Source organism: Cinclus cinclus, chromosome 17, assembly GCF_963662255.1.
Source record: "Cinclus cinclus chromosome 17, bCinCin1.1, whole genome shotgun sequence".
In the NCBI taxonomy this organism is placed as follows: Eukaryota; Metazoa; Chordata; class Aves; order Passeriformes; family Cinclidae; genus Cinclus; species Cinclus cinclus.
The window spans coordinates 12,678,624-12,706,547 of record NC_085062.1 but is presented as its reverse complement, the minus strand read 5'-3'; the positions used below and the strand labels follow the sequence as shown (position 1 = coordinate 12,706,547).

General features: G+C 46.3%; 1 protein-coding gene across 6 annotated transcripts in view; it reads right to left on the bottom strand.

The window, feature by feature from the left end:
- MTMR3 (myotubularin related protein 3) overlaps positions 1-27,924 on the bottom strand; it is a 73,295-nt gene that overhangs the window by 4,851 nt on the left and 40,520 nt on the right. For all 6 annotated transcript variants that reach the window (XM_062504483.1, XM_062504481.1, XM_062504482.1 and 3 more), the window contains 14 exons: positions 26,195-26,277; positions 23,530-23,696; positions 20,558-20,654; positions 19,647-19,760; positions 13,679-13,884; positions 13,351-13,482; positions 11,361-11,472; positions 10,427-10,622; positions 8,729-8,914; positions 7,158-7,328; positions 4,809-4,954; positions 2,797-4,186; positions 1,008-1,118; positions 676-764 (listed from right to left, as the gene is read on the bottom strand). In XM_062504483.1, the coding sequence (XP_062360467.1) occupies positions 676-764; positions 1,008-1,118; positions 2,797-4,186; positions 4,809-4,954; positions 7,158-7,328; positions 8,729-8,914; positions 10,427-10,622; positions 11,361-11,472; positions 13,351-13,482; positions 13,679-13,884; positions 19,647-19,760; positions 20,558-20,654; positions 23,530-23,696; positions 26,195-26,277 (3,200 nt within the window). The remainder of the gene's footprint in view (positions 1-675; positions 765-1,007; positions 1,119-2,796; positions 4,187-4,808; positions 4,955-7,157; positions 7,329-8,728; positions 8,915-10,426; positions 10,623-11,360; positions 11,473-13,350; positions 13,483-13,678; positions 13,885-19,646; positions 19,761-20,557; positions 20,655-23,529; positions 23,697-26,194; positions 26,278-27,924) is intronic.

The window sequence follows — 27,924 nt, the reverse complement described above, 5'->3', positions numbered from 1 at the left end:
CTTCAAAAAGCAGCAGAGCTTCAAAATGTGGTAACTGAGATTTATTTAAATGATGGTTCCTGTAATAGTTTTTGCATGTTCAGAAACCAAGAACAGGAATTTATTTGAAACAGAACTGGAAATCGGAGATTCTCTGTCTTTAACTCCAGCATATTGAGCCATGTGGTCTCTGCTCTTCATCAAGCCCCTGCTGCTGCCTGAGCTGCTGCAGCCTCTGTGGCAACAGGTCTGGCAAAGAATAATCCAAAAAACCTTAATCTCACACAGGTGCTCTGTTCATATTCTGCAGAGGCAAGTTAATGAAAAAGGGAGAAAGGTTAGAGAAGGAAAGGAGCAGGTTTCCAACCAGCAATGGAAATAAGATGCTATTCCTGTACTTCATGTTACTCTTGTATTTCTGAATGCCGGGACGACAAAGCTCTGCTTTGTATAAATCTAAACTGCCTCCAAATCCAGTTTGAGGAAAGGAAGGTGGGATCTGTTCTGGCTGGAGTAAAACAGACACCAAATGTGGCTTTTAAATATCTCCCTGCACAGACTGAACTGAGCAGCGGGAGGTGTTCTGTTCCCTGGGCAGCACATCCCTGCTCCAGCCCCCAGCCCTGAGGCAGGAGCAGTGTCTGTGCTGTGCAGGGACAGGAGCAGTGCCCAATCCCCTGTCCCTGTCCCAGTTACCTGCAGTGGTGTTTCCGACTGGCGAGCCAGAAGGCGCTGTCGCAGCCGTAGCAGTGCGCGGCCAGGTGATCCGGGAGCCACCGCGTCACCTGTGGGGACGGCCACGGCGTCAGGGACAGGGCAGTGGCAACAATCCTGAGCTGAGCCCCCTCCCCAGCTCCCAGAGGTTGTGCAGCAGAGGGCTCATAGGCACAGGTACTGGCACGTCAGGTGTGAGACCAGCGGAACACAAGGAAAAGAGTTCCCAAGAAGTGGCACGTGACCAAAGGCTAGAGGATAATTTGAATTAGGATTATCCCAGAATGAGCAATTTACAGGGATTTAGTCTGTACCTCTGTATCCTGTTTATCCACCTGTTCCCAGCTGGCTTCAGAGAAAATCTCTGTGCTGCAGCGAGACAAGCAGTTCTGATCCAGATTGCTTTCCGAGTCGGGAATAGACGTCTGTTGGCAAACAAACACAGCTGAATGGAACCCCCCAGATCCCTGTTCCACACAAATAAAACCCAGAAACCCCAACAGGGCAGCTCTGGACCCTCTAGAAATGGGATGATGTGAGGCAGAGTGGATTGAGAATCCAGTTTCTGCTCCAGAGTTCTGGGAAGGCTTTGGGTGATTAACCAAAACCTGCTCCCCACAGTTCCAATTCAAGGGTCCTGATTCCTTTCCAAGGGTGTTTCAAAACTATAATTAGTAATACAGCTATCCTTTCGTTGGCAAAGATTCTGGAAAATACAAGCCAAATTGCATATGGGAAACTAAGAATTTGAGCCATGTATATTCTGTGTATAGGTTTTGGGAATAATACTTTCTTAATATAGTCCATCCAGGTAGAGGTGGATTTTAACTCACTTAAAACTCAGCCAGCCCTTTAAATATATCAAAATAGCAAGAAATCTCGAGTTAAAGTATTTTTATGCCTAAGGAATGGACAGTCCTGGAGTTCTGGAGGAAAACCTGCAACTCCAAAGTTGCAGAGGCACAAATGGAAGGTAGAGATCAGGTCCTTAAAAATAGGGAATTTTCTGGAGGCACTGCCAGCCCTACACTGCAGCTTCTGAAGGCCCTTAAAAATGGGAGCAGAATCCATTAAGCCAAAGCACCCAATTTCTCCAAGGAATTCAAGATTTTAGCAGTGACACTGAGTCAAATGAGCACCTTGTGCTGCATCTCCAATGGGAAGAGCCAAGAAGGCTCCAAGGATTTTTCACAACAGACGTACCTGGGACTATCCAGCACCTCTGCCACTTCTAAACAGTGAATTCAACAAACAGGATCTGGGAACCTCCTACAAATACTTTTTTTTCCCAGTTTTGCAGGCATATAAATGATGCAGAAAAAGGAAATTTCTGATGGATGTTGCAACAGCCTCAGGAATTACAGCAAGTGCTCAAACCCACAGGAAAGCACAATTCTCTACAACTTTAAACACTTCCAGATAAAAGCGCAAATGGTTTTAAAGCTCCCTTAAAAATCTTAACTTGTTGAGAGAAAAACCCTTGTTGAAATACAGCTGCCACAAAAGCTCAGGTAGTTTATTTCAGTTAATTTAGAATTCTAGAAATTTATTTCAGTCATTGAACCTGGAGCATCTGATGGTGTGACCCTGATGGGTTTGAGCTCGCAGAGCTGCCAGTGAAGCTGGAACCTGTAGAGAACCAAGGGATCATCCTATGCTGCTGTCCCAAAAACGGCACAGGAAAAAATCTTTGCCCTACACGAACACAGCAGTAAACCAGGGATTTGGTTGGTTTTATTGAGGTTTGCTACACCAAGGGTTTGGTTGGTTTTACTGAGGTTTGGTAAACCAAGGGTTTGGTTGGTTTTCTTGAGGTTTGGTAAACCAGGTATTTGGTTGGTTTTACCAAGGCCAAGGAAGGTGTTTAGGTATGGCCAGCGGTGTGTGAGCTGCTGTGCAACACCCATCTCGAAATAAACCATTCTGCTCAATCTGAAGTTCAGCGACAGTATCAGTCATCAGCATCTGCCACGGTCGAGTACTCAGGCAGTGTATGCCCTCTACAGGAGAGGTCTCTAAGAGCCCAAAAGCCAGGCCCTGAGCCGTGAGCTGGAAGCGGAGGGCTCGGTGAGCTCCGTGTCCAGCCCGGTGACGCTCACTCACCACTTCGTCGCCGTAGTCGCCGTTGAGCCGCAGGGAGCTGTTGAGGAGCTGGCTCTCCAGGCGGCTCTTCAGCTCCTGCACCTGCTTCTTGAGGGTCTCCACCTCCTGCTGATGGCCCGTCTCAATCTGGCGCAGGCGCTGCTGGATGATGTCGCTGTAGACGGGCATCCCATCGTCGTCCAGGTGGCTGCGGGTCGGCTGGTCCGGGCTGCTGGCCGGCTGCTTCCCGAGCTGGCTCAACACCCATTTCTGATGCAAGTTCCTCAGGTGGAGCTGAGCAGAGCTGCAGCTGGCCGTGGACACCTGCCGGCTCAGCGAGGCCTTGATGCGCCCATCCTCGCCATTGACGCAGTGTCCGTTGGTGGCGGGGAATTTTGGGGCCGTAAGTCCCGTGGGTTTCTCCACCAGTTTGTTCTCCAGCTCCCCGTTATACATCAGCTCATCTTTGTGGTCTGCTAGAGGCAAGGCACAAGGGGAAGGCATCGGGAGGTGTGTGGTGCTGCTACCAGAAGTCCTATGCACTCTTGATCCCAGTTTTTGGAGCTCTATCATGCACTCCCCCTCTGGCCTGTTCTCCAGAGTTCGGGACAGCTCGTCAGCGCTGTTGTCAAAGGGGTGAGGTCTGTGGCACGAAGCCCTGGGCGTCAGCTCAGGCTTTGCTTCGGTCTCTGTTAAAGTTTCTGTGGAGCTTTCGATGTTGGATGTCCTTTCCTCCATCAGGGTTGTCAAAGGGAAGGCAAGGCTGGCCTGGGCCGTGCCGTATGGGCTCTCCGCTTCTCCTTCACTCTTCCCAATACCTTCCTCCTCCGTGTTGTTTGGAGCATCTCTGTTTCCAGAGCCCTCGGAAGGAGCAGCCTGCAGTCCTCTTCCCTGAGGTGCCTTCTGGAGAGCGCTGCTGGGGCCGTTGTGCTCGTCCTGCTGTCCTTTCAGCTCAGCAGCACCGTGTGAGGCTGGGTGTGGGTGGGCTGTGGGCTTGTTCCTTACGGTACCTGTATCAACCTCTGCCTTTTCCCCACACAGATTGTCAGTTCTCTTCTCCTTATCCAGGCCAACCTCATCCCCTCTCCCTGCTGCCTCCAGGCCACCCCTCAAGTGCTCCTCCAGCCCAACATCATCTTTAGTGGCCTCCTGCAGAATGTTCTCCATTTGTCCCTCTGCTACCCCGGCTGCCACAGAGAGCTCTGCCCCCATGGGGGCCCTGCTCTGCCTGCCCAGCCCATCCCCCTCGAAGGGGTCGTCCCCAGGGGGACCCAGGCTGCTGAGCTCCAGGGAGCGCCGGTGCTCCTGCCACTTCTCGTTGAGGCTGGGGTCGCTGCTCCGGCGGTTGGTTGTAGGCACGCTGCTGTCACAGGCTGTCGTCAGATTGTCAAAGGACCTTGTCTTTGGTAGCCTGCAAAGGGACAAACAATCCCACTCTCAAGTCAGAGGATGTTTGTACAGCACTGATCTACTGTGGTTTAAAACCAGCCCCCCAGTTAGGACAGTAACAATCTGCCAGCTAATGGACTTGTGGGAAGTATTATCCAGGAGAACATTCCAACCATCTGTACTGCAGAGCTGCTTCAGTACTTCCTTTGTTTGCCATCAGGAAAACATGTTCAACCAGACTTCAAACATTCCCAGATTAATCCCTCTACCAGCAAGCCCCAGTGCTTACAGCCTGGTCACACCTCCTAATTAACATGTGCTCAGTCACTGTACAACAGAGAAATGGTTATGCAACACTGAAAAAGAACTCAAATTCAAGATAACCAATGAAAGCTTATATCCCACAAGGATAGAAGGAATTCTCACATAGAAGGCTATGTGACACCCAGAATTTAACTCTATTTGCCCAGCATCTCTCTGCCATGCTGTCAGCCCTGAAATGTGACAGCTTCCAAACCTACCCCAGTCCCACCAATACACCCGGAGAAATTCTGCTCTCCCACCCAAACATTCTCCTTTCACATCCCCCAATATTCCCTGTTGATCTTACTTCACAGGACGGGATTTCTGGGCTCTAGGCTCACCTGCCCAGAGGCTGCTCTTCGGGGCTAGAGCCTGGCACAGGGTACGGGGCACAGGTGTCGTCAGCGGGTGTGGAAGGGGAGGAGCAGGGCAGGTAAACAGCGCTCCAGAGCATCAGGTTCCGCACATGGCACACGGGATACAGCACCTGGCAGGGAGAGCACATGGGAAGGTCAGCTGCTGCCTCCCAGCAGGAGAAGTTCAGCTCTGAGGGGTCAGTTCACTGGGCAGGTCTCAGCTGGGACCACGCCAAGCACCGGTGACAGGTTTTCATCAGCCACACCTGGGGCTAGAATGACCTTTTCTGTCAGAGGCAGAACAATGCCGGCCTTCAGCTCCTCCTGAATGAACTCCTGCAATGAGCTCTCTGTGAATCTACACCTTCACAACTGATGGAATTCAGTGGCTCGTTATGAGTGCTGAGGTTCTCTGGTGTGTTGTTACACCATGCCAGAGCTAAACTCATTCCATGGACCCCAATCCACCACAGTCCAGCCTGGCTCCCAAGGAGGCACTCCTGGGTACACATTCAGTGTACATGCAGAAGTTCTTTGAAGAGGCAGCTTGCTCTTTACAGGGATTCCTTGATTGTGGAATATGCCTTCTGCTTCACTTTAAAAACACCTGGGCTCATTTTAGCAATTCCACTCCTTTCCAAGCAACTTTCCCATGGAAAAGCAGAGGAATAGCTAGCTCCACCAGACAGGCACTGCGCAGGCTCCCTGGGGAATGGGCACAGCACCAAGGCTACCAGAGCTCCAGGAGTGCTTGGACAGTGCTCTCAGGAATGGGGTGGGATTTTGGGATGCCCTGTGAAGAGACAGGGGTGACAGGGGTTGGACTGTATGATCCTGGTGGGTCCCTTCCTAAATGAGGATATTCTGTGATTCTCTGAATGCTCTGCTTGCTTGGCATGAGCTGGTGAAGGGCTGTGGGTTGGCTGCTGCTCTTAAACAGCTCTGGCTCTATAAGATGTGCAGCTGCATCACAAGCACATTTTAAAGCTTCAAGTAAAACCACAAGAAAATGGACCCAAAACAGGAAATTACCCAAACTGCCATGTGCAGAAGTGTCCTTGTATTTCCTGAGAACAGGAGCCAAGTGGGATAGAGCATAGAAGGTCAGCCCAAGTACAGATCTGTCCACACAGTTACTGTGAGAATCCCTTCCTATGCTCCTCCTGGCATTTTAATGGAAATCTAGAGGCATCTACAGCTTTAAGATCCCCCCAGGCTGTGTCTGCTCTGCCTCATGAACTCTCCCCAGGAGTGTCAGGTGGGAAGGCTCCAAGGGCTCCTTGCAGTGGCAGCCCAGAGCCAGGGCACACTTGGCCAAGGAGGGTTCAAGGAAGTAGAAAATTCATCTTTTTACAACCACTGTGGGCACAAAACTCCTTCCTGCTTAGTCATGGTTTAGTTTTGCTCTAAGAAACAAATGAAAGCCACATCCGCCATGTACAAAGCCACTGCACAGTCCTTACAGTTCAGTTCATGACATCTGATATTTCAATAAATAAAAGGGTTTAAATATTTATACAAGTCTGTGCAGTCCTAACCATGATGTCTTATTTGGTGTTTGCTCTCTTGCCCATGCTCTGCACCCCTGAATCCCTCACATGACCTTGGTACCAAACACACAACTGAGCCTCTTCCCAGAAACTTCAGTGAGCTCCTACCATGGAGGAGCCAAACTGAAAACCTGAAGGTATCAAGAGAAACAAAGATACACTAGATAATCTAAGCCTTTTTTTTTTTTTTGTTTAGATTTAAAATTAATTTAGACACAGTGTCTAGGTTTGCAGGCAATTTTGTGTCACTCCTCTGACACAGCTCAGTTCTCCAGAGAGGTCTATTTATCAAACAATGAAATGTTTCTGTTAGAAAAAATAAAATATTTAGTCACAGAAAGCACATTTCCAGCACAGAGAAATTTCTGAGGTGGCATTTGACATTCCTCAAATATCAGCAAAATGAACTCAAGACTTCAAACATCAGCCTGAGCTGGGTGTTCCAAAGTGAACATTAGGGAGAGCTGAGCTTGTCAGGAATCACCTCTCTGTCCATGGTGATAGTTCAGAGAACCACACAAGGCTTTGGGCTGGGAGGGACCTTACAGCTTGTGCAGTGCCATCTCTGCCATGGGCAGGGACACCTTCCACTAGCCCGGGGTGCTCCCAGCCCCACCCAACCTTGAACACCTCCAGGGATGGAGCAGCCACCATCTCAGCTGTGGCTGAACCCCAGGTGACCATCCCCCACTGCTGCGGTGTTTCTTGGGACACCCCCATTTACGGGATGCTGTTTGGGGGAGCTCCCCGGGGCTCTCCCACAGGAGGGGACTGGGGTACATACAGATTCCGACTGGGAGGAGTAGAGCAGGTTTTTGAAGGCTTTGTTTGCTGCCCGCAGCAAAGACCAGACGGAGCAGGTCCGTTCCTGAGTGTGTTTCTCTCCTCTCTCTTTCGCATTGTTGCACAGGAATGTTCCAAAGAGGCAGGAGTAGGTGTGCTGCACCAACTTCACCTGCACAGAGCCACACACACACAGGGTCAGCTGGCACAAGGGATGGGCCTCACCTCCCTTCCTGGACCAAACCCCTCCCCAGAGCCCCACACCAACCCACGGCATTTCTCACATACTTCCTTACAAACCAATTGCAAAGGAATGCAAGGGCAGCGGAATCTTCTAAAATCATAACTGAACAAATTCGGGAAAAATGGAACATAGAAAGACAAAATATTTGTTCCTCATAAAGTCATGTTGATACAAAGTCATTGCCCTGCGGGCCAGGCAAAGCAGAATCACGATTCCTCTGCTACAAAACATTCATGCAGCACAGAAATGCTGATCATTAATCACTCCGTGCTGGGCCCAGCCTAACGAACACCAGCTTAACTTCAGGCATATCAATGACTTCCCTGGGATTATTCAGATGTTTAAATGAAGACAAGTGGTTCAATACTGTAATAAATTAGGGGTTCACTCTACAAAGGCCAGCACACCACGGGTATGTTCTCTCCCAGCCTGTGGAGATTAGCAATGTGCTGTGAAGCCAGTTACTACCTGTTCTATCTCATTTCACAACTGAGCTACTTGGGGACTGTACATGGGCTCAGTTACACGGCTGAGCTGGCAAGTGGTAGTTCCAGTCAGCCACAATCACAGGAATGTGCCTTAAATCTCTCAGCGGATCTGACACTTCATAAAAACTTCTACTCTTCAGACTACTGGTCCTGCAGTCTGTAACTGCCACTTCCCCAGAGATCTGAGAACTGACTTAGAGCATCCTGAGTGAATTCCTAATAGGAATGCTGTCTGTTTCCAAAGAAGGTAAGCACAGCTCCTATATCCTACATCTTTTCAGTGAAGAAACTGAAAAAAATTAATTGAGCAGGTTGTTTTTAGAGGAGTAGTATTCAAGTCAAAACAAGATCCAAGCAGGGGGGAGTTTGCATTGGTAGTAAGCAGAGTTTTTTTCAGGCTGTGTGGATGCTTTACGTCTCTTAGGTGAGACTATTCAATTAATATAATTTATTTCTTTAAGGACTAAAATAAGTCCTTAAGGCTCCTGCTTTTAAGAGTGAACAGACCCTGTGGGTTAAACAAATGCTTTTATCTCCTGTATCTGGGCAGTTTTCCTGTTCCTTTTATCAGGTGAGAGCATGTATAGAACATATTCATACATACATATAAAAAACAATGGAACAGTTTGGGTGGCAAGGGACCTTATAGCCCATCCAGTTCCAGCCCCTGCTTTGGGCACGGTCACCTTCCACTACCCCAGGCTGTCCAACCCCTGTCCAACCTGGCCTTGGACACAGAATGTCACAGAAAGGTGGGGAAATCCACCCCTCAGGCTCTGCAGCAGTGTTTAGCAGCAGTGTTTAGCAGCAGTATATGAAACCAGCAGTCTCCCAACTCACAAGGAATGCTTCGTTAAACTCGAAGGAGCAGGGGAACTGCCTCTGGAGCTGATGGACGCAGTCCAGCCACTGCAGAAACACCGGGCAGCGCTCATTGAGGTCGTCCGAATTCTCCCCGTGGCCACAGCGATCTGCAAACTTGTGGCCAAAATCCAGCCACTCTGTCTCCACTAGCACCTGGAAACCCTGCGGGGAGGAGAGGACAGTAGAGATGAAGAACTCCTATTTTTCTTTGGTTCAGTTTTCTGAGATGGACTGAGACTTGTGGGAATCACTGGGTCCTCTCTCCTATTTCCCCTCAGCACTGAGCTCATCACTTCTCTTTACTGCTTTCCCTAATGCCCCGTGCTCTGAAATGGAATTAGGACAGATAAGGATTCCCAAACTACACGAACAGGAAAGGGAATAAGGCAGGTTAAGTCCTCAGTGACTGGCAGGGAGGATCCTGATATTAGCCCTATCTCATTCAGGCAGTGAAAACTAGGAAGTTCATCTTGCCAAAGCCTCTGGATCATGATATCCAGTATTTGGACAAGTTATATAAAAACTTCTCTTGAAACTGGTGGTCAGATCCACTTGTCAGTAAAGAAAACCATCCATCCACAACAGGACATCCAAGCTCAGGGAGAGCAGGTGCTTGCCTGTGCATACAGCAGTCAGAAGGTTGATTAAAGGTTCACTTGAGTGATTTTTCATGAAAAGGGCAAAGAACATTCCCAAACAGTGCCTGGGTGAGCAGCTGAATGTCACATCTTGTCTCACAGAACCTGAAATCCATCAAAGAGCAGGAAGGTTTTGGTTCTTAGTGGAAAGAAAAATTGTAGAGAATGTTTATTGAGTCAAAGCCTATGATTAGAGCCAAAATAATGGCTGGCAGCTGAAAAGCTTTAAATCTGACAGCACTGAAAACTCATTTTCCTCAGTGTTTCTGGTACAGACAGCTACAGTTTATGGTTTGCTCTGGGTGGCAGGAAAGGCCCGGAGTGTGCATAGCACAACTCTGCTCCCCAGGCAGGAAGGACAGTACTCTTTGGAGGACCAGGAGCAGATCCTGTGCCCAGAGCAGCATGTTTTGCCTGATGAATGCCAGCTTCTAAAATCCATGTAGAAAAGGATCCAGGAAGTTTTCACATTTTCATCCAAAAGGCAGGTCCACCTCCTGCTCCTAGTGTGTGTGAGGCTTTAAGCAGCAGCTCACAGCAGTGTTCAGAAACAGAGTTCTGTTCTGGACAACAAAGGCATCTTGCCCGTGGGCTGGCAGATGGAAGGCAGCCAGCACACATCCCACAGTGCTGAAAAGTGATGGAACAGGGGAAAATCAGGAGAAATATAACTGACAGAGGGCAGTGAAAATGTGAAACTGGAAAACCATGCAGTTGGGAAATGCAGCAAAGCTGGGCTCTCTATCAGTGCTTGGCTGAGAACCTGCAAGAGTGAAGCAGAAGCTGCAATTGCAGCACTCTGTACTCCATATTCCTAAACTAAATATGGGGAAGCACAGACCATGACTGTGCATTTACAGCAGAGGGAATGTGAGCTACTCCTGAGTTACAGATGTACCGACACCTGGGAGTAACTGCAGACTATGGGTGACAAACTCCTGCCAGCTTCAGTGCCTTTGCCAGGGGAGAAACCTGAAATAATTTCACAGCCAGACTCCCTCCAAAGACCCCAATGACTCCCAGCTACTTTACCCACCTCTGTGGTCCTGTAGTAGGGGTCCAGCAGGAGTTTGGCCAGGGCCACAATCTGGGGTGTGCGGTCCCAGCCGTCGGAGCAGTGAACCAGCACCGGCCGCTGGTCCCGGTCCACGGCGTGCACCACGAGCAGCGCAGATTTCAGGAGCACTGACAGGTGCTGCAGCCACTTGGTGCTCTCCAGAGCTGACAGCCAACTAGAGGGAAACCAGGCAAGACAGTTTTTGCTCTTTTAAAATGCTTTCAGGTTTAGACATCTGAGTTTATCACGGCAAACCTCCTGTTTTAATAAGCTGTGAGTGTCACTCTGGAGCATTTTTCACTTTTGTCTTGTTAACACTGTCCTAGAGGAGGAAGCAACAAAGACTTTCATCCAACCCAAGGAACTGCCAGACTCTGGGATGAGCTGAAGGTTTGGATCTACTTTGAAACCATGGAAGGCTTTAGCAGCAAATTTCAAACAGGGGTTGGGAGGGAAAACAGGACTGGGGTAACTACAGTGAGGACTCAAGCTCAGAAGTTCCCAAGGTGAGGGGCCATTACAGGGTAGTTACCCCACAGCACTGGAGGGTTCTAAAGTATTCTCCTGAAATGACATTATAAATGAGTGGAGTACATGGAACACCACCACAATTTTCCAAAGGAGAGTCAATGGTGAGGATTAAAGAGCTGGGAATAGCAGATCAACCTAAGTGTGAGTGCTCAGAAGCCCATCAGAAGAAACAACATTCCGGTATCAATATTCAAGGTTACACTCTAATTTCAGAACTAATTTTCTATGTTCAATCAGAATAAACTAGCGACTTCCATGAAAATGGAAAAACTTAGCTTAGCACTATTACCAAGGGAAAATCCACTGAATTTCAATTTAAAAATCACCAGCAGAAGAATGTGGGTGCAGAAACACGGAACCAAAGGCCCAAACCTCCACTTACTTTCCTGGATCTGGCATTTGTGTGCAGAGCAGACGCAGTGACTGGAAGCTCTTGCGGATGGAATGGATGTTTGCCATCCCCATGAACACTACTTCACAGTTGGGGTAATATTCTGCAGGGAAAGAGCAAGATAGAGAGAAGAAAGTAACAACTACCTTTGTAAAAGAAGATTTTTTTTTTTGTTAAGAAAACCCTTTGTTGCTGTGGACAGATGAAATAATCTGTTTACAAAGATTCTGTAAATCCTTGGAGCTTGCTGGGTATTCCAGCCATGACAGCCCAGCAAAACAGGAAGCATTTAGCAAAGTCCTGCTGTATTTATTTCAAATGTTTCACTTCAGGTTACAAAAAGCAGAGTGCAAACCTCCAGGAATAGGGCTATTTCCATGCTCCAGATTCCAGAATGTTTGCAAAAAGACTGACAAACATCAAAAGATATGAAACATAAATAATACTTAATCGGTAAGTTATGGATTTAAGTTAGACAGATTCCAGATTACTTTTCCTAAGCTCTCAAAAAGGCTGAAAGGTTACTTCATCCACTGCTTTCTCCTGAAGAGAACTGTATGTGGAAGCATCACACATGTGAGAAACACTGGGAGCTCAGGAAAACAGAAGATACATGGAATTACTTTGGATGTGCACAAGCAACACTGGAGGCCTGGACAGACAGGACCAGTGCTCAGGGAGCACCTAAAGAGAGCCATAAAATACCAGTTCAGTAGTTTTCCCTAGATTTAGTCTTCCCTCTGCTGTGATGCTTCAGTCTGCACAAGAATGAACACACAGTAACTAAAATGACCATTTCTACAGGAGAAAAATAATTGGGATTTAGGATCTGGGACACTAAGTGCTTGCACTAGAAAATTCAGGAGCCAGTCTTGTTTTGTATAATTTGATTTCCCAAATCTATCAGCCCAACAAATGCTGGGCCAAACACAATAAGGGACTGCAACTCCAGGAGCAGCCTCAGACAGCTTCAGAGATTTTTGTATTTTTACTGAATTATATCTAAAATAAAGCACAACATAAATAAGCTATTTTTATACAGAGAATGAAGCAGACCTGGCAGTATCTGCAGAAAATTTAGCAGCAAAAAGCAATACAGGTTTTATTGAAGGTGACAAGCTGTCTGAAAACCTCCTCCATAGAATTAAAAAAACAATATACAGGAAGAAAATCAAACTTTCTGTATACTCTGCTTTTCTGTTATGAAATTTTACTCTCTGATGAAGAACTATTTAGTAGTTTTGAGGTGCTAAATATAAACTTCATTTTTTTAACTGGTGGCTACAAATCAAAATGCAGCTATTGCAGCAAAGACCAAAATAAAAATAAATGGTCAAAAGAGCTTTCATTATCTTATCTCCAGTTCTTCTGTCTCGGATTTTTTTCCAGCCTCTCCACCCATGGAATTTTAACAGGCTGCATTCATACCCAACAGTGACCATAAATAATATCTTGTTTATAAAACCACCAATTCACAAGTGCCAAAGAATACAGAAAGTGGTGTTGCAACTGTACTACACATACAAGGTGAGACAGGATTGCAGTTGCTGTGATATAAATACTGAAAAATGCTTCAGCTTTAGGGGAATTGCTGAGAAGTTGTATTTTGCACAACCATTCTAGAATAGTTCTCTCCTCTGCAGCCAGTGGGTTTTACAAGTTCAGGGGTTTTAGACATGAACACATTGGACACCTTTGTCTCTCTCTAGCTTATACATCTGACTCAGCAAGGGACAGCTCTTCAGCAGATTCCACAGGGTTCAGCATTTACTGAGCACTGTTGCCAGCTGGGTTAATGGCCTGAGAACAGACTAATTAACAGCTCAACCTGCCCTTTGAAGGGCTGGGTGGGGGCTGCCATGATCCAGAATGTTCAGACAGATGAGCAGTGTACAGGTAGTGCTGAAGGGTGTCAGGGTAATCACACTGGAGCAGATCTCTTTGAGTGATTGCCTGGAAGGCTGAGGAGGAATGTTCTCACCTGGGCACTCACAGCCACCCCCCTTGGCTCTGTTGGCCACAGCTGCTGCGTAAGATCGAGCGTCCAGGATCAAAAGCTTCTGAGGTTGGATTGCCAAACTCTCTGCTCCTGAGGCATTGGAGATGGAGGAGTCTGGAGAGGAGGAAATGGGTGAGGAGCTCAGAGGATCCTTCTGACATTGGGTACAGCACGATTCCCTCAGTCCCATAATGCACATGCACTGGAGAATGGGGACTAAATACAACAGATTGACTCTGTTCCAGCAGCGGAGATTAAACTTTTACATAAAGCTCTGCCCTTGACAGAAAAGCAACGGTGACGGCCTTACCAAATTCCACATCAGAGAGGTCTCCTCCGTTGGAAAAATCTCTGGAACAATTCCCATTCATTAACTTGTTACTGTTGGACCTGGAGTCTGAGGCACAGGCTTTGGCTACAGACTGCACAAGGTGCTCATCGTCAGCGTTCCTCCAGCCCCACCAGCTCACCTCGGGCTGGCCGCAGCGGGAGATCACTGCCCCATTGCTCTGGTGCCTGAAAACAGAGGGAATACAGAATCAACAATCAGGATGAAGAGCACAGAGGGCAAAAAAAATTCACTGGAGTGCTCCAGTAACTTAATTCCCACTGGGGACCATCATTCTGTTATCTCCAGGCTGGGATTCAGCTTCCCTACAGAATGATGGCTGTGACCACAGTCACTGACAGGTGAAAGTCAAAGCAAGGTCAGGAAGACGAAACAAAGCATCTTCTTGCTCAATATTGTGCCCTGTTAGCCAGTGAAAGCAGGCCAGTGTTTTGGAACAGCAGCCAAGGCATGAGAGAGGAATTCAACATGGCTGGGGGATAACCGAGAACACCCTAACCTGGACACAACTGTCATATCCTGGGAGGTGACATTAAAAAAAAAATTTTTTTGTTTCACATGCCTGAAGAGTAAGTAGTTATTTCCTTAAATCTAACTTGGCTTCTTGTACTACACATAAAGAACAGATCTAGAATAATTAAAACTTACTGAACCATTGCAAACACACTCCGAAAAAGATTTGAAGACTCTCTCCTATAATCTATTATTAAAAGAGGACTGAAATGTTTTATCACAGTAATTCCACTCACTGCCTTTATTCTGGCACATCCCCCTGCTGCCACCAGCTCTGTGACTCCCCACCGAAATGTCTGCAGCTGGCAGGACAAACCTTCTCCCTGACCTTGCCCTGCAGCACCCTGAATTCAGGGAGCTCAGCCATGGAGAAAGGAGGCCCAGCTGTGGGTGCAGAGAACTGCAGGCTGAGGGGCCAGAGCAGCACAGACACAGGCTCTGGGGCACCTCAAAATGTTTAATCCCTGTCCCATGGCACATCTGAAATATCCCAGCACTCATCCACATGGCTCCTCTCTGTTTAAGTCGAAGGATCATAGAACAGTTTGGGTTGTGAAGAGTCCTAACACTCATCCAGTGGCACCTCCTGTCCTGGGCAGGGACAACTTCCACTAGCCCAGGCTGCACCAAGCCCTGTCCAGCCTGGCCTTGGACACTTCCAGGGATCCAGGGGCAGCCACAGTTTCTCCGGGTACCCTGTGCCAGGGCCTACCCACCCTGCCAGGGAACAATTCCTTCCCAATATCCCATCCATTGCTGCCCTCTGGCAGTGGGAAGCCATTCCCTGTGTCCTGTCTCTCCAGCCCTTGAGCCTAGTCCCTCTCCAGCTCTCCTGGAGCCCCTTTAGGTCCTGGCAGGGGCTCTGAGCTCTCCCTTGATCCTTCTCCTCTCCAGGTGAACATCCCCAGCTTTCTCAGCTTGGCTCCAGAGCAGAGGGGTTCCAGCCCTTGGAGAGCCTCTGTGGCCTCCTCTGGACTTGCTCCAGCAGCTCCAGGTTTTTCCTGTGCTGGGACTCCAGGGCTGGAGGCAGCTTTGCAGGTGGGGTCTCCCCTGAGCAGGGCAGAATTCCCCCTCCCCTATGCCCATGCTGTTGGATCAGTCCAGGTGCTGATGCATTTTTGGGAATAACAGCTTTTCAAGCAGAGGTGTCTCTGGGCAATGCTTTCCTCACCCAGGAGTCCCCCCTGAACCCTGGATTTCCAAAGCATGCACCTGTCCATTACAATTCCTGTATGTTATAATGCAGGAAAAAATTTTAGAGCCTTCCTGCAAACAAACTGCCCAGCTGAGCTTCAGGGCAATCAGGAGCTGTTCACTTCCCTCTAACCAGGGAGCCCAGAATGCTGAGGGTCAGCTTAGTCTTTAAACAAATCTCAACAGTCTCAGCCCTGAACAGGAAGCCAGCCCACCCAAAGCAGCCAGTGTTGACTTTTTGGCTCTGAGCACTGTGATGGATGTTTCTGGAGGTGTGACAGGCTGGTTTGTGCTGTGCTGTCAGAGCTGTCACCCCGGGTGCTGCATGGCACCTCCTCCGCAGTGTCTCTGCGGGCACCGCGTGGGCACCGCTGCCTCCTGCTCCTCATCCAACAGCAATACAGGGACAGGCTCCATGGTGCAGAGCCTCCAAGTGATCAAAGAGGCTGGGATACGGGTCTGAAGTATTTTTCATAGCTCTTTTATAATTGTTTCATATAAAATCCCTTCAGTGAGAGGAAGCACTGACACGCTGCGTTAAGCAAGGCAAAGGAAAAGCGATGTGAAGCCATGGCTCTTACACCAGGTGCCAGCTGACTGCAGGCACAGGGAAATGGATTTCTGCTGGAATTAATAGTCTTCCACAAACAGCTCTACCCATAGCAAATTAGTCCAGGGAAAAATACGTGCCAATCACTGAAAGGCCACCTAGTTCCCCGCTACGCTTGCACAAATAAAAGAAAATAAAACATCATTATACATCTAAGAAATCTATTTTGAACAGAGCAGCTCATTTATTTTTCCATATGTTCTCCAGATTTCATTACTACCTGCTGCAGAATAATTTTCATAGGTTCATAAAGAGTTATATTTTCATCTCCAGGTCCTTGCCTCTCATTGTACAAATAATGAAGAATCATTAGGCCAGAAGATGAGCTCTTTGGTGGCTGTGCAGCCCCACCAGTGCCCTGCACAAATCTGCCACATCCAGAGGTACCAGAAATCAGCACACAATTCTAGTTAGGGGCACGCTGGAGGGCTGAGGAATTCCACTCATTCCAGCTGGACTGGGCACAGGGATAAAGAGCAGCCAGTGTGATGCTGAGATCCCCAGGGATAAGAGGGCATCACTCGGAACTCAGAAAACAAAACGACTCAAAGAACTTAAAGCAAAACCTCCATGGAAAATTCCCTGGAGACAAAAAACCCTGCAGCCCCCTGCAGAAACCAAGAGTAAATCAGCATTAGGTAACTCTAAAGCCCTTTACATGTTGTTGTACAGCTGCAGGATGCATGTACACATCTGCACAGGCTTCATCCTCCCCATGTTGAAACCACCCTGGAGTACAACAATAAATCCCTCGAGTCCTTGTAACCACACAGCAGGGAAGAGCAAGGAAGGGTGAACTGCTCCCTGTGCTGCATTTCTGAACCATCAGCACCATAATGGAAATCCCTTTGCTGCAGGTCAGGGATGCAACTCCAGGCAGGAACGGAATTTCCGTGTGCTACAGGATCCCTGGGCCTGTGTGGGGACTCGCCCTCAGCAGTGCAAGGCTAAAGGACACTTCCACACAGAGAAGCTCCATGGTTGCTCTCATGATGCTGTTTCTACTAGGTAGGAAGCCCTCTCTACCGTCTATCCAATTCTAAGAGCCTCCTCTGTAACACTGATTTTCTGGAGCCAGATTTTTATACATAAATTATTGTTCCCAGAGAGGCTGAGGCTGTGGCTGCCCCTGGATCCCTGGAAGTGCCCAAGGCCAGGCTGGATGGGGCTTGGAGCACCCTGGGATAGTGGAAGGTGTCCCTGCCCACGGCAGAGGGTGGAATCAGATGAGCTTTAAGTTTCCTTCCAACCCAATCTCTGTTTCTGTGACTCTATGAAATATGTGAAAAGGTTTCAAAAATAGGAAAGAAAAACTGCAGGGTATGGTGTGAGATTTCTTTAGAAATCTGACCATAAGAATGGAAGCAACATTTCTGACAGTCCAATCCCCATGGAGTAGTCCTGGAGCTTGTCTCCACATCAGCCCGCTGGGCTTTTCAGCCTTGACTGCTTCACAGGGACAATGAATTTCCTGCTGCCAGCCTCTGTCTCTGGTCTCTGTCACAATGTCCTGTATCTGAGACAAGTGATTTGACTTATTTTTTAAAAGTCGTGATTAAGTCTTTTTCCTCGGAAGTAAAGCAAAAAGAGGTTTAGTAATGTGATCAATACTGAAACTAAAATCGGTTAAGTCCCAAAAAAATTTCAATGGATAAAAACTACTGAATAAGCTCTTGCCCCTTACTCCATCAAAGTAAGAAAAAAAGCTGGGGTTATGTATATATATATATACATATACACATATATAAAACTATATATGGAGTTCCAATCACAGAATCTTGGAATGATTTGGGTGGGAAAGGACCCTAGAACTCATCTTGTTCCACCCCCTGCCACGATCAGGGACATCTTCCCCTAGACCAGGATGCTCCAAGCCCACTCCAACCTAGAAACCCTCTTCCTCTCACTGCTGTGAGCTCCACAACAGCCCAGAGTGATGAACTGGATGTCTTGAAAAATCTATTACTAAGTGCCAAGATAAGGAAGAAAAAGAAAGCAAAAAAAGAGAAACACTTTTCTCTCCCTGATTTGAAGCTCAGCAATGAAATCCCATGTGCAGTTTACCACCCAGAGCCTCAGTGGAACTGCAAAAAATTGAACATGGGGACAGAACAATTTCAGTCTCTGTGGTCTTTTGACTTTTAAATTGCTCTTCTATAAATCCCTGGAATGCAAGGTGTTCCCAGAAATGAGAACAAAGTGCTTTCCTTCTGTGCAGTGATGACAGGAGGGGGAGTGCTGCCCTGGGGAAGTGTGTTTGCAGGTGAGGAGTCCCTTAAGTATGGGACAACTGCAGAAAAGGCCCAAAAGCTGAACCCAAACCCACACATAAATCATATTATTCTCCTTTATAGATTTATATTATACACACACACAGAGTACTGTAACAATAAAATACCCAGGTTTTTAGAAGTCAGCATAAGCTGGAAAGCATTTTCTCCTTCCCAGAGCTGAGCAGAGGAGAGAACAACTCCTTCACCATTCCAAAAGAGACCACACTAAACCCCTCTGTTGTTTGGGAGGAAAGACAGGAGGATTTAAAGATAATGGTTTGCTGCCATGAGCCAATTTGTTCTGCCTTCACAGAACAAGAACCTTTAAGCTCAGTAAATAGAGTTTTGTGGCCTACAGCTCTCCCACCCTCGGCTCCTCCAATGCAAGCTCCAAGGACCTGGCAGCTTTCCTGCACTCCATGTTCACAAGGAATGGGTGCTGAGGCTTAGGTAATATCAATATTAATTATCTTTTCAATGCCTTTGTCATCTGATGTCTTAAAAGAGATTTTAAAGATTTATGGGATGATAACCAGCCCAGCAAAGGGGCCATGGTATTAAATGACAGGTTTACAGAACCAAGGAATGCTTTGGGTGGGAACAGACTTTAAAGCTCATGTCATCCCATCCCCTGCCATGGGCAGGGACACCTTTCACTAGATGAGGTTGCTCCAAGCCCTGTCCAGCCTGGCCTTGGACACTTCCAGGGATGGGGCAGCCACCAAATATCCACAAAATTCAAAATATTTGAAAAAAACAGATGCTGAAATGTATTTTTACTAAAGAAGCTGCCAAAACCCAGTCTCTCAGACAAGCAGTTTTATTATGAAGAGTTGTTGGACTCAATCTAAGGAATGGTCTGTATAATTAAAACGATCTAAAATATGAAGATAGAGCTAAACTGTATATTAATTTTTAATCTGAGTTTTAGATCTCCTTCAAGTAATTTTGGTATTTGTCCTTGTTCATACTGCAGTCTGAGAATCAGCCAGATGAGTCAGGGAAAAGCCAAAGGAGTACTCAGCCAGGGAGGCCATTTATCAGTTCTCCTCTGATGTCTTCATCTTCTCTTTTTTCATTTTCATATTAAGAAAAGTTAAAAATCAATCTTAACTGGGGTGACTGCCCCAGGAATGATTTGCAGGAGATGCAAATGCTGAGTGCTCCTCCAGTGTGTGTCTGGAATTCCAAATACAACCCGTTATTCCCAAGTGGAGCATCTGCCTTACCCAGAGCAGCCTGAGCACCTCCCAAAAAACCCAGATATGACTTATTCCAGCTGTTCTTTGCCAGGACTGCTGTTCCCAGGCTGCTGAAGGCTCTTGCAGCTGCCCCTCACCTGTACACCACAGCAGGGATGCGCTTCCAGGAGCGGAAGCTGGCCACGCTCTCCAGCTCCTTGTCCGTGATCCAGGCAGGAACGATGATCTCCTGGGGGTAACTGCCACACAGCCTGGGGAGAAGGAGCAAAGTCAGGCCTGTGGAGCACCTCCAGACTTCCCAGAGAGCAAAAAGCAGCACTGGGGGAACCTGACAGCCCTTCTGCTAATTCCTTCCTCCCTGGATGTTAATAAACTCCCCTTCTCCAGCATTAAATATGGAGGGATGGCTTTCTTCATCCCTGGACTTGCAGAGGCCAAAGCAGAGAATTTCTCCTGCAGGGACACCAAGCCCCAGCTGGGAGTCATTATCCTGCACAGGCAGAGAACTCAGACTGCTCCATCCCAGCTGGGTTTGCTCTGAGCTGGAGTAGGGATCAGCCAGAACACCCTGCCCCCAGAGCTGGGGATCACAGAGCACCTTCCTCTGCTCCAGAGCCTGAAAAGGGCTTTTGTCTGCACTTTGAGTACTTTAGAAAGTGTTTTCTCTTAATTATTCATCTACAAATTTAACTCTTCCAAACCTGTGTGGGTTTCTTCTTAAATACATGTCTTTGTAATAAGTTAGAGAATAAGAAACAACAAAAAATGTCTTAGAAAGTTCAAACTCCACTCTTTGCTCACTTAAGATCTCCCTTAGAATGCTTATTCTCTAATAAGCCACATCAAAACCTGGTATTTCCAAGCCTAAAAAAACTGTAGCAGCTAATAAAACATTAAATAATTTAAAGCACATTTTTTTTCTATAAACCAACAAAAAATTCATTATTCTGATTGTCTCTTCTTGGGAACTGTAGAAGTTGAAAGAAGTTTCAGTAATGGAGTGTTTTGAGATGCAGTTTGGCTGTGGAGGAGCAGCCCCAGCACTCACTTGTACTTCTCATTGATGTTGGAAATCCTCCAGGCATTGTTCATATCAAACCCCATCCGCTCCACTTCGTTCTTAAACCTGGAAGTTACATGTTCTCCTGGGGATCAAAAGAGCAGAGGAGGAAAATGAATGGGAAATCAGGAATTAAGATTCTTACTTTGCAAAACAGAGAAAACCAGCACATATCTCAATCCAAACCCACCAGCTCCATTTCACACTCTCATTCTGACATTTGTACTGATGTCTCTCCCTGGTCAACTCTCCAGAAATGCCAGAGTCCAACAAGGAGTTTTTGCCTGAAATTACCAACTTCTGGAAATTCGCATTAAAAATCAATGCTGCAGACCAGAACCAAGGATATCAGCAGAGGAACTGAGATCCATCAGCAATCCAAGTGGGATGGTGGGAAGTTCAGAACAATTTTCATCAATAAGAATGTGAAGCACTGGTGAAAGGGTAAGACCTGGAATGTGCCCTGGAATGTGGGCAATCCATTGAATACGCATTTGCAGCCCCAGGTTCCTGTATGGCTGCAGGCAAGTCCTGTCATGTATCCAGCATCTCAGTTTTCCAACATAAACTGGGCATTATTCTTCTGTGAGTCATGTGGAAATAGACAGGTAAAATGCATAAATGATTGTTTGACACAAATGTCAATCACAAGAGCCTCACAAACTACTGGATTAATACATTAAAGGTAGTGGAATGAGTCCCATTTATTTCCTAGACACTTTTGTTTTAAAGTCTCAAAATATAATTGAAAAATATACAATGGCAAAAAAAGAAGACAGAAAGTCTGGAAAATGAGACACCATTTCCAGGTTTCCAGGGCTAAGAAAAGTGCTAAATTTAATGAGTATGTGAGCAGCACTAGATAAGCGAGTCTGAAAGTCCATCCATTGCTTGTCTCTTTAAATTACTGTATCATTAAATCCTGAGGCAGAGCAGCACTCAAGGGGGAGAAAATCTGCTGAAAAATTAATGCTTTAAGTATTACATATTTCCATTAAATATTTTAGAAAACCCTCTAAGACTTTCAATCCCCCAGACATCTGTAGATACATGTTTAATTCCAAGATGAAATGCACATGTCTGGAATGATTTTTAATGCCATGCTGCAGAACAATTAGAAATAAATATAAATAGGTAAATTAAGAATACAGACAGCAGCCTAATTACAGAACTTAATTAATTACCATGTTATAAAGATCCTTTATCAAGAGCAGAGGTGGAATTAGACAACACATTCCAGGCAACAATCTCTGCCAGGTTTGTCCTTAGCAGTGATTTTTAAATTTAAAAATCCCACTAATTCTTTTACTGGAGCACCACAAGGATGGGCTTCCCCATCAGCTGCACCTTAAAAGTTGTGCTACATCCTTAAGGATTTTTTTGGATAGCAAATAAGAATACTAGAAATATCCCAAATCAATGCTGCTCAGCCTGGTGGGTTTTAAGAGAAACACATAAAGCTACATGGAAATCAAATATTCTGTTTGATTTTTCCCTCTTAATTTTTAGCTACTGTGAAGCCACAGGTTTTCCTCTTGGAAACAAAACCTCAATATTAATATTTTCTTCGTTTCTCCTGAACTGCTGGTATTTTAAGAGGCACTTAGAGCCAACATTGATCATGTTTAGAAGCATCCCAGTCCACTCTCAAAATCCCAGGGCAAACATGCTAGGTATTTTGTGGTCTTGTGCTTCCTATTAAAGCTGACCCTGTGAGCCTGTATCACTACTACAGACACTGCTAACAAATTTTTCCCAGAAAATATGTTTTGTTGACACTTGGATGGATTTTGAAGTACTTTAGTACTTTTGTCTGTATCTACCAAGTAATGGGCTCCTTGGACATAGAAGAAAAATGACAATGTGTCTGGGGACTGACTTCTTCAACCACATTCACAGTGATTTATTTATTTCAGCTATAATTCAGCTCTTTGAAGGAGAACATCTGACCCCAGCCACAGGCAGCTACAGGGAGATAAAGTTATAGTAAAGAAAATTATTTGATAGACAAAGCTGCAAGAAAAAAAATTGATTGATAAAAGTTAATGAAAAGGTAAATGTTGCTTCTTATTCTGAAAATATCCAAGGCCAGGCTGGACTTGGAAAAACCTGGTCTAGTAGGAGATGTCTCTGCCCATGGCAAAGGGTGGAATGAGATGGGTTTTAAGGTCCCTTCCAATCCAAACCATGATTCCAGGATTATCCTAACCTAGCATCAGGCTGAAGTCCCTCTGTTTCAACAAGGAAGACAAGACTCAGCAAGCCCTCTGCAGGTCTGCCAGTTCCCATTTTCCAAATGCAGTTAGGAAAGAAAAGCCCTGGGTGTGAAACTCTGCTCTGAGGAGTTTTTTGGCATTTTCCAGAAGCTGATGATGAACTGTGTGAAAAGGAACAGGGCCAGGGAGCTCCTCCTCCCACTGTGTGATCCCTGCTCCTCCCCAGACAGCACACACATGAGAGCCTGTGCCCAGCTCCAGAGCAGCTTCTGCAGCAAGGACAGAATCCCAGGACCATCTCTCAGCCTGGTAACTGGGACACTTCCCTGAGGCAGTAAATCATGTCTGACAGGAGATCACAGAGTGCCTGGAAATCAGATTTCTTATATTCAACCAAGTGCTACAACCACCAGCATGGCAAGTTTGAACTTTTATTTACTTGTGGGCTTCTAAAGCTCTGCAGCAAGGATGGTATTCCACTAAAAAAGATCATTGCCTGTGGCTGTGACCGAAACTCAGGAGTAGCTCAGGAGCTCCCTTCTCCTCCCCAGCATCCATCTTGGAGACCACTGTTCCAGACAAAAAACATGGCAATCAGCAAAATACGGTTTAGACTGAAAGCTGCTGCCATGGTGAACAAAATGCTGTTGGTTCTACACCCGACTGACTGAATCAAACCCATCCCATTAATTTCTGGGGATATCCAGGTGCTGCCTTGGTGATCCCAAGGCTGTTCCCACGTACCTGGCCGACACAAGTCCCCGTGCTGCTCCTTTTCACTGGCGTACACCTCCATGCACCAGGCGTGGTAGGCAAAGGAGAACAGGTCCTCGATCTTGGACGGGGGGCGGATGGCATTGTTCAGCCTCTTCAGCCAGTCCTGACACTGCTCAAAGGTGGAAAACTGACACCTGGCCCAGGGACAAACATTGCACGGGCGACTTTCGGTAAGTGAGATCACTCCAGAAGGTGACAGACTGAACATGAAAAGCTCTGAGAGAGCACAAAGTGAGGATAAACACCATACTGACAACTTCCTGCCATGTGCACCCTAATGGGCAGTGAAATGAAACCTGGGGAATAACACTTAGGGAGTCAGGATTGCCTGAGCAGCAATGTTCTGTGACTGGGAATAACCAGGGTGTGCCGTGCCAGAAATGAGGGGGACATTGCTCCATGTGTTACCTATGAAATCAAGGGGAGATCATTCAAGTCAAAGGCAGGGATGTGCTACAGCCCCTTCTGACTGCTGGAATCAGGAGGAGACTGAGAAAACTATCCCACACATTATAATCTGCTATAATATCATTATAATCTAATATAATATAACTATAACCACAGTCCTGTAAACAAGAAAAAGCTGGGAGAGCTGGGGGGGGTTCACCTGAGAGGAGGAGAAGGATCCAGGGAGAGCTCACAGCCCCTTCCAGGGCCTAAAGGGGCTCCAGCTGGAGAGGGACTTGAGACAAGGGATGGAGGGACAGGACACAGGGAGTGGCTTCCCACTGCCAGAGGGCAGGGTTAGGTGGGATATTGGGAAGGAATTGTTCCCTGGGAGGGTGGGCAGGCCCTGGCACAGGGTGCCCAGAGCAGCTGTGGCTGCCCCTGGATCCCTGGAAGTGTCCAAGGCCAGGTTGGACACTGGGGCTTGGAACAACCTGGGAGAGTGGAAGGTGCCCCTGCCTAAGGCAGGGGGTGGAATGAGATAAGTTTTAAGGTCCTTTTTAAACCCTTCTCTTTCTGGCTTTGTTGGGAAGCACAGACTGAGCTTTGCCCAATGTTACAGACTAACAACAAGCAGAGAAAATATTCCCTGCACAGGAGAAACCAATCTTCAAAGCAGTGTATTAAAATTACATTAGCTTTTCTTTTCAAAGAGGATTCCTGGACTCTTTAGAATAAAATGGTATAAATAAACCAGTGATTTATTTAGCTCTGACGTTTTTCTTTAAGATTTTATAGTTTTTAAATATTGCCCTGGTATTTCCATTCGGCTCAGTCCCGGTTAATGATGGCATCTGCATTCCCTGGGGGCAGATTTATCTCCCCTACCCGCAAACAGCGCAGAGCCACACCGTGGAAAGGAAAAGCCATGTCCAACATCTCCCAAGAGTTGTGAGGCACTGCAGCCTGAGGTGTTTATTTCCCATCACTGACTGTAAAGCAAGCCCAGACTACTCACTGAGACAGGATAATTCTCTATTAAACATCCACACTCAGACAAGATACATCTCACCCTAAACTCTTCGTAAATTCTTTTCAAGTTAGTGGTGTAAATAACAAGTATTATCTCCACTTGGATTCTATTTCTCAAAATACAAAGTTTGCTCATGAAAAAGAACAAGAATATATTCTAGCTCTCCTGTCTCAGTCCCAAGACCTCACCATCTCCCAACCACCATCAAGTCCTCAGTCCTGGAAATGCAATTTTGAGAGAAAATTGATAAGGATGGCAAAAATACAAATAATTTGTATCCATTCTACTACTGAAGGGAAATAAATTAATGTAGGGAGGAAGGGTGACTTTCTTAAATGTCAAGAGCTACAAGTGAAGAGGAAGTTAAACACTGAATTCAAATTAAACTAAATATCACTTCTGAAGTAAAATCAGTCCTGGTGAAAAAACAACCTTTCAGGAAGCAGCTGACTTGTTAAACATTCTGAGTGCTCAGAGATGGCTGGGGCTACTTTCATTACACAAACGGTATAGCCAGCAAACATTTAATCAAAAATAAATGTTCCCTTCTTAATTAAAGTTCATAGATCAAATTAATTTCTGCAGCAGAAAAGTTAAAAAACAACAGTGAGGTGCAGCTCAGTCTGGGCAGCTCAGAGAGCCCTGGCTCAGGTCTGGAGTCTGGGTAAGGACAGCCAGGAGTTACTGCTGCCTGCACACCTGGATTTACCATCTTCCTTCACTTTCTCTTCATTTATTCCCTCATTTTCTGTTCCAGGAGGTTACCATGCCTCAAGAATAGTGACTTTCAACACCCTCAAGGGTGTTGAAAATGCAGGGTGGATGAAGCCTCCAACTCCCAAAGCTTAATTAAACACATTTGTAATGTGTGTATCAGTGGCTTTATCGACTTCTGTACCTACTGACATGGAGACATTGATGTATCAATAATATATTGAAACAATGTATTATAACTAATTGCAAAGCAGAGACACAGTGAGACTAAAATCAGTTTCAGAATAAAACCAAGATCAGCCAAGTGGGCTCAGAGCAAGGTTTGATGCTGTCCTGAACCACAACAATGAGACACACAGTCCACCTTGTATAAAAATCAGACAAAATAAAAAGCTTTTGAGGGAAATCAAGTAAGAAACCCCACTTCCTTCAAGCATCCCCCCTGCCCATGGTAGGTGGAAAGTAAATTCCCCCCCTTTAACACTGAGCTTCTCCTACCTTATAACCTTGCAGTCCTTGCAAGTCAAATGAAGCTGGAATATATCCCGGCACTCCACACTCTCAATGAGCTGCAACGGGACCTGCAATTAAACACATCACATTATTTCATTTAAGCAGCAGTAACAGCAATTTCTTCTCCTATCTCCCAAGGATTTATTGTAGGCTACGTGAAATCTGCAGAGAGGGAAATCCATGTAGAATTACTTTAGCAGCTCTTAAGTTTGGTACCAGGTATTCATATTCCAGCTCCAGACCTGTGTAGTCCAAAAGCCTGAAGAGATCCCATGGAAGCAGCTGAGAAGGCTGCAGTAAAGGCAGCAGACACCCCAGCTCCTCTCTCATTGAAGCAGCTTTCTCTCTTATAGGTCCAAATTTAGGAATCTTAATATATTTTTAGCTGATAGTATTCAAAAAGAACTGCTAAGCAAGATCCCCTTAACAGACTGCTGCAGTCTGGATGCTTTTCTATGGTAATATCCAATATTTCCTCCTCAGAGTAAAACCCTTTGGCCTGTTTAGATCAACACTTGTAATGGAAGCAGCTGAATTTAGAGTGATAATGCTGAATCTTTCCCAGCTGAAATAGAGTTATAGACACTTCTGTTTTCTGACATGTTTAACCAGCAGCAGGTTTGTCAGGCAACACATGAGAGCATATGCAAGTACCTTTAAAGATGAGAAAACCCACAAGACGAAAATATTAATTTTCAATATTATTTTTGGAACTTTACTTTCTTTGGGCAAATGTACACTATTGCCTTAAATGAACAGAAGTCATAAATAACTGCCTCAATTTAGCTAATATCGGTAATTGATGTGAAGCACAGAGCTGTTTGAACTGTTTAGTAGAATATACAGACATTGCACAAGGCAATAAAACCTCTGCTATCCTTTAGTAACATTCAAATACTCTGATTTTTGCCATCACAGGACCAAGATCCAGCAGTTTAAGGTCTGGCTTGGGGCTTACAAGATGTGGCTGGAAGAGCCAGGGCTTCTCCACATGCTTGGGCAAGTTCTTGAAGGTCACCTCGAATCAAAGCTCCAGGATAAGGAATCAAGACAGCATCTTCTCAGGCACCACAAAACTTAAAAAGTATCTCATTTTGGTGGAAAGAAATAAAGGAAATGAACTAAAACCAACAGGTTTTAGGAAAAGAGATGCCTCAAAAATATGAACCAAGGGAAAACCTCCTCCGAGCAGGAAGATGCCTGGAGCAAGCTCAGGGCAAATGCTGTGCCCAGGAGAGGGGTGAGAACTCTGCTGGCTGTGGGGAAGGCAGGCACAGCCCAGGGCAACAGCTCAGACAGAGCCCAGAGCATTCTCAAATCACTGCCCAGAGCTCACAGCCCCCAGATACAACAGGCAGGGAGTTTTTAATGCTCAGCCCATGTCAGACCACAACCAGAGGCAGCTCTGGAGCCACCAACCCTCCCTTGCTGCTCCCAGCAAGGCTGGGACATTGGAGTTACTCTGCTCCTGTTGTACCTGCACATGAAATGACAGAAAATCCATGGACAGGACTTGGCAAGAGGGTGTCTGACACCACAGCCCAGTAGTTTGGGTTTTCAAATCTGGATTTCAAATAAAGCTGGAATTTGAATTCTGTCCATGTTTTCAACACTGTTACTGGTTGAGATCTGTGACAGAATCAGTGACATGAAGGGGACAGGAAATGAGGAATCCCTCCTGTGAGAGCCCCTCTGTCCCTCCCTAAGCTCAGGCT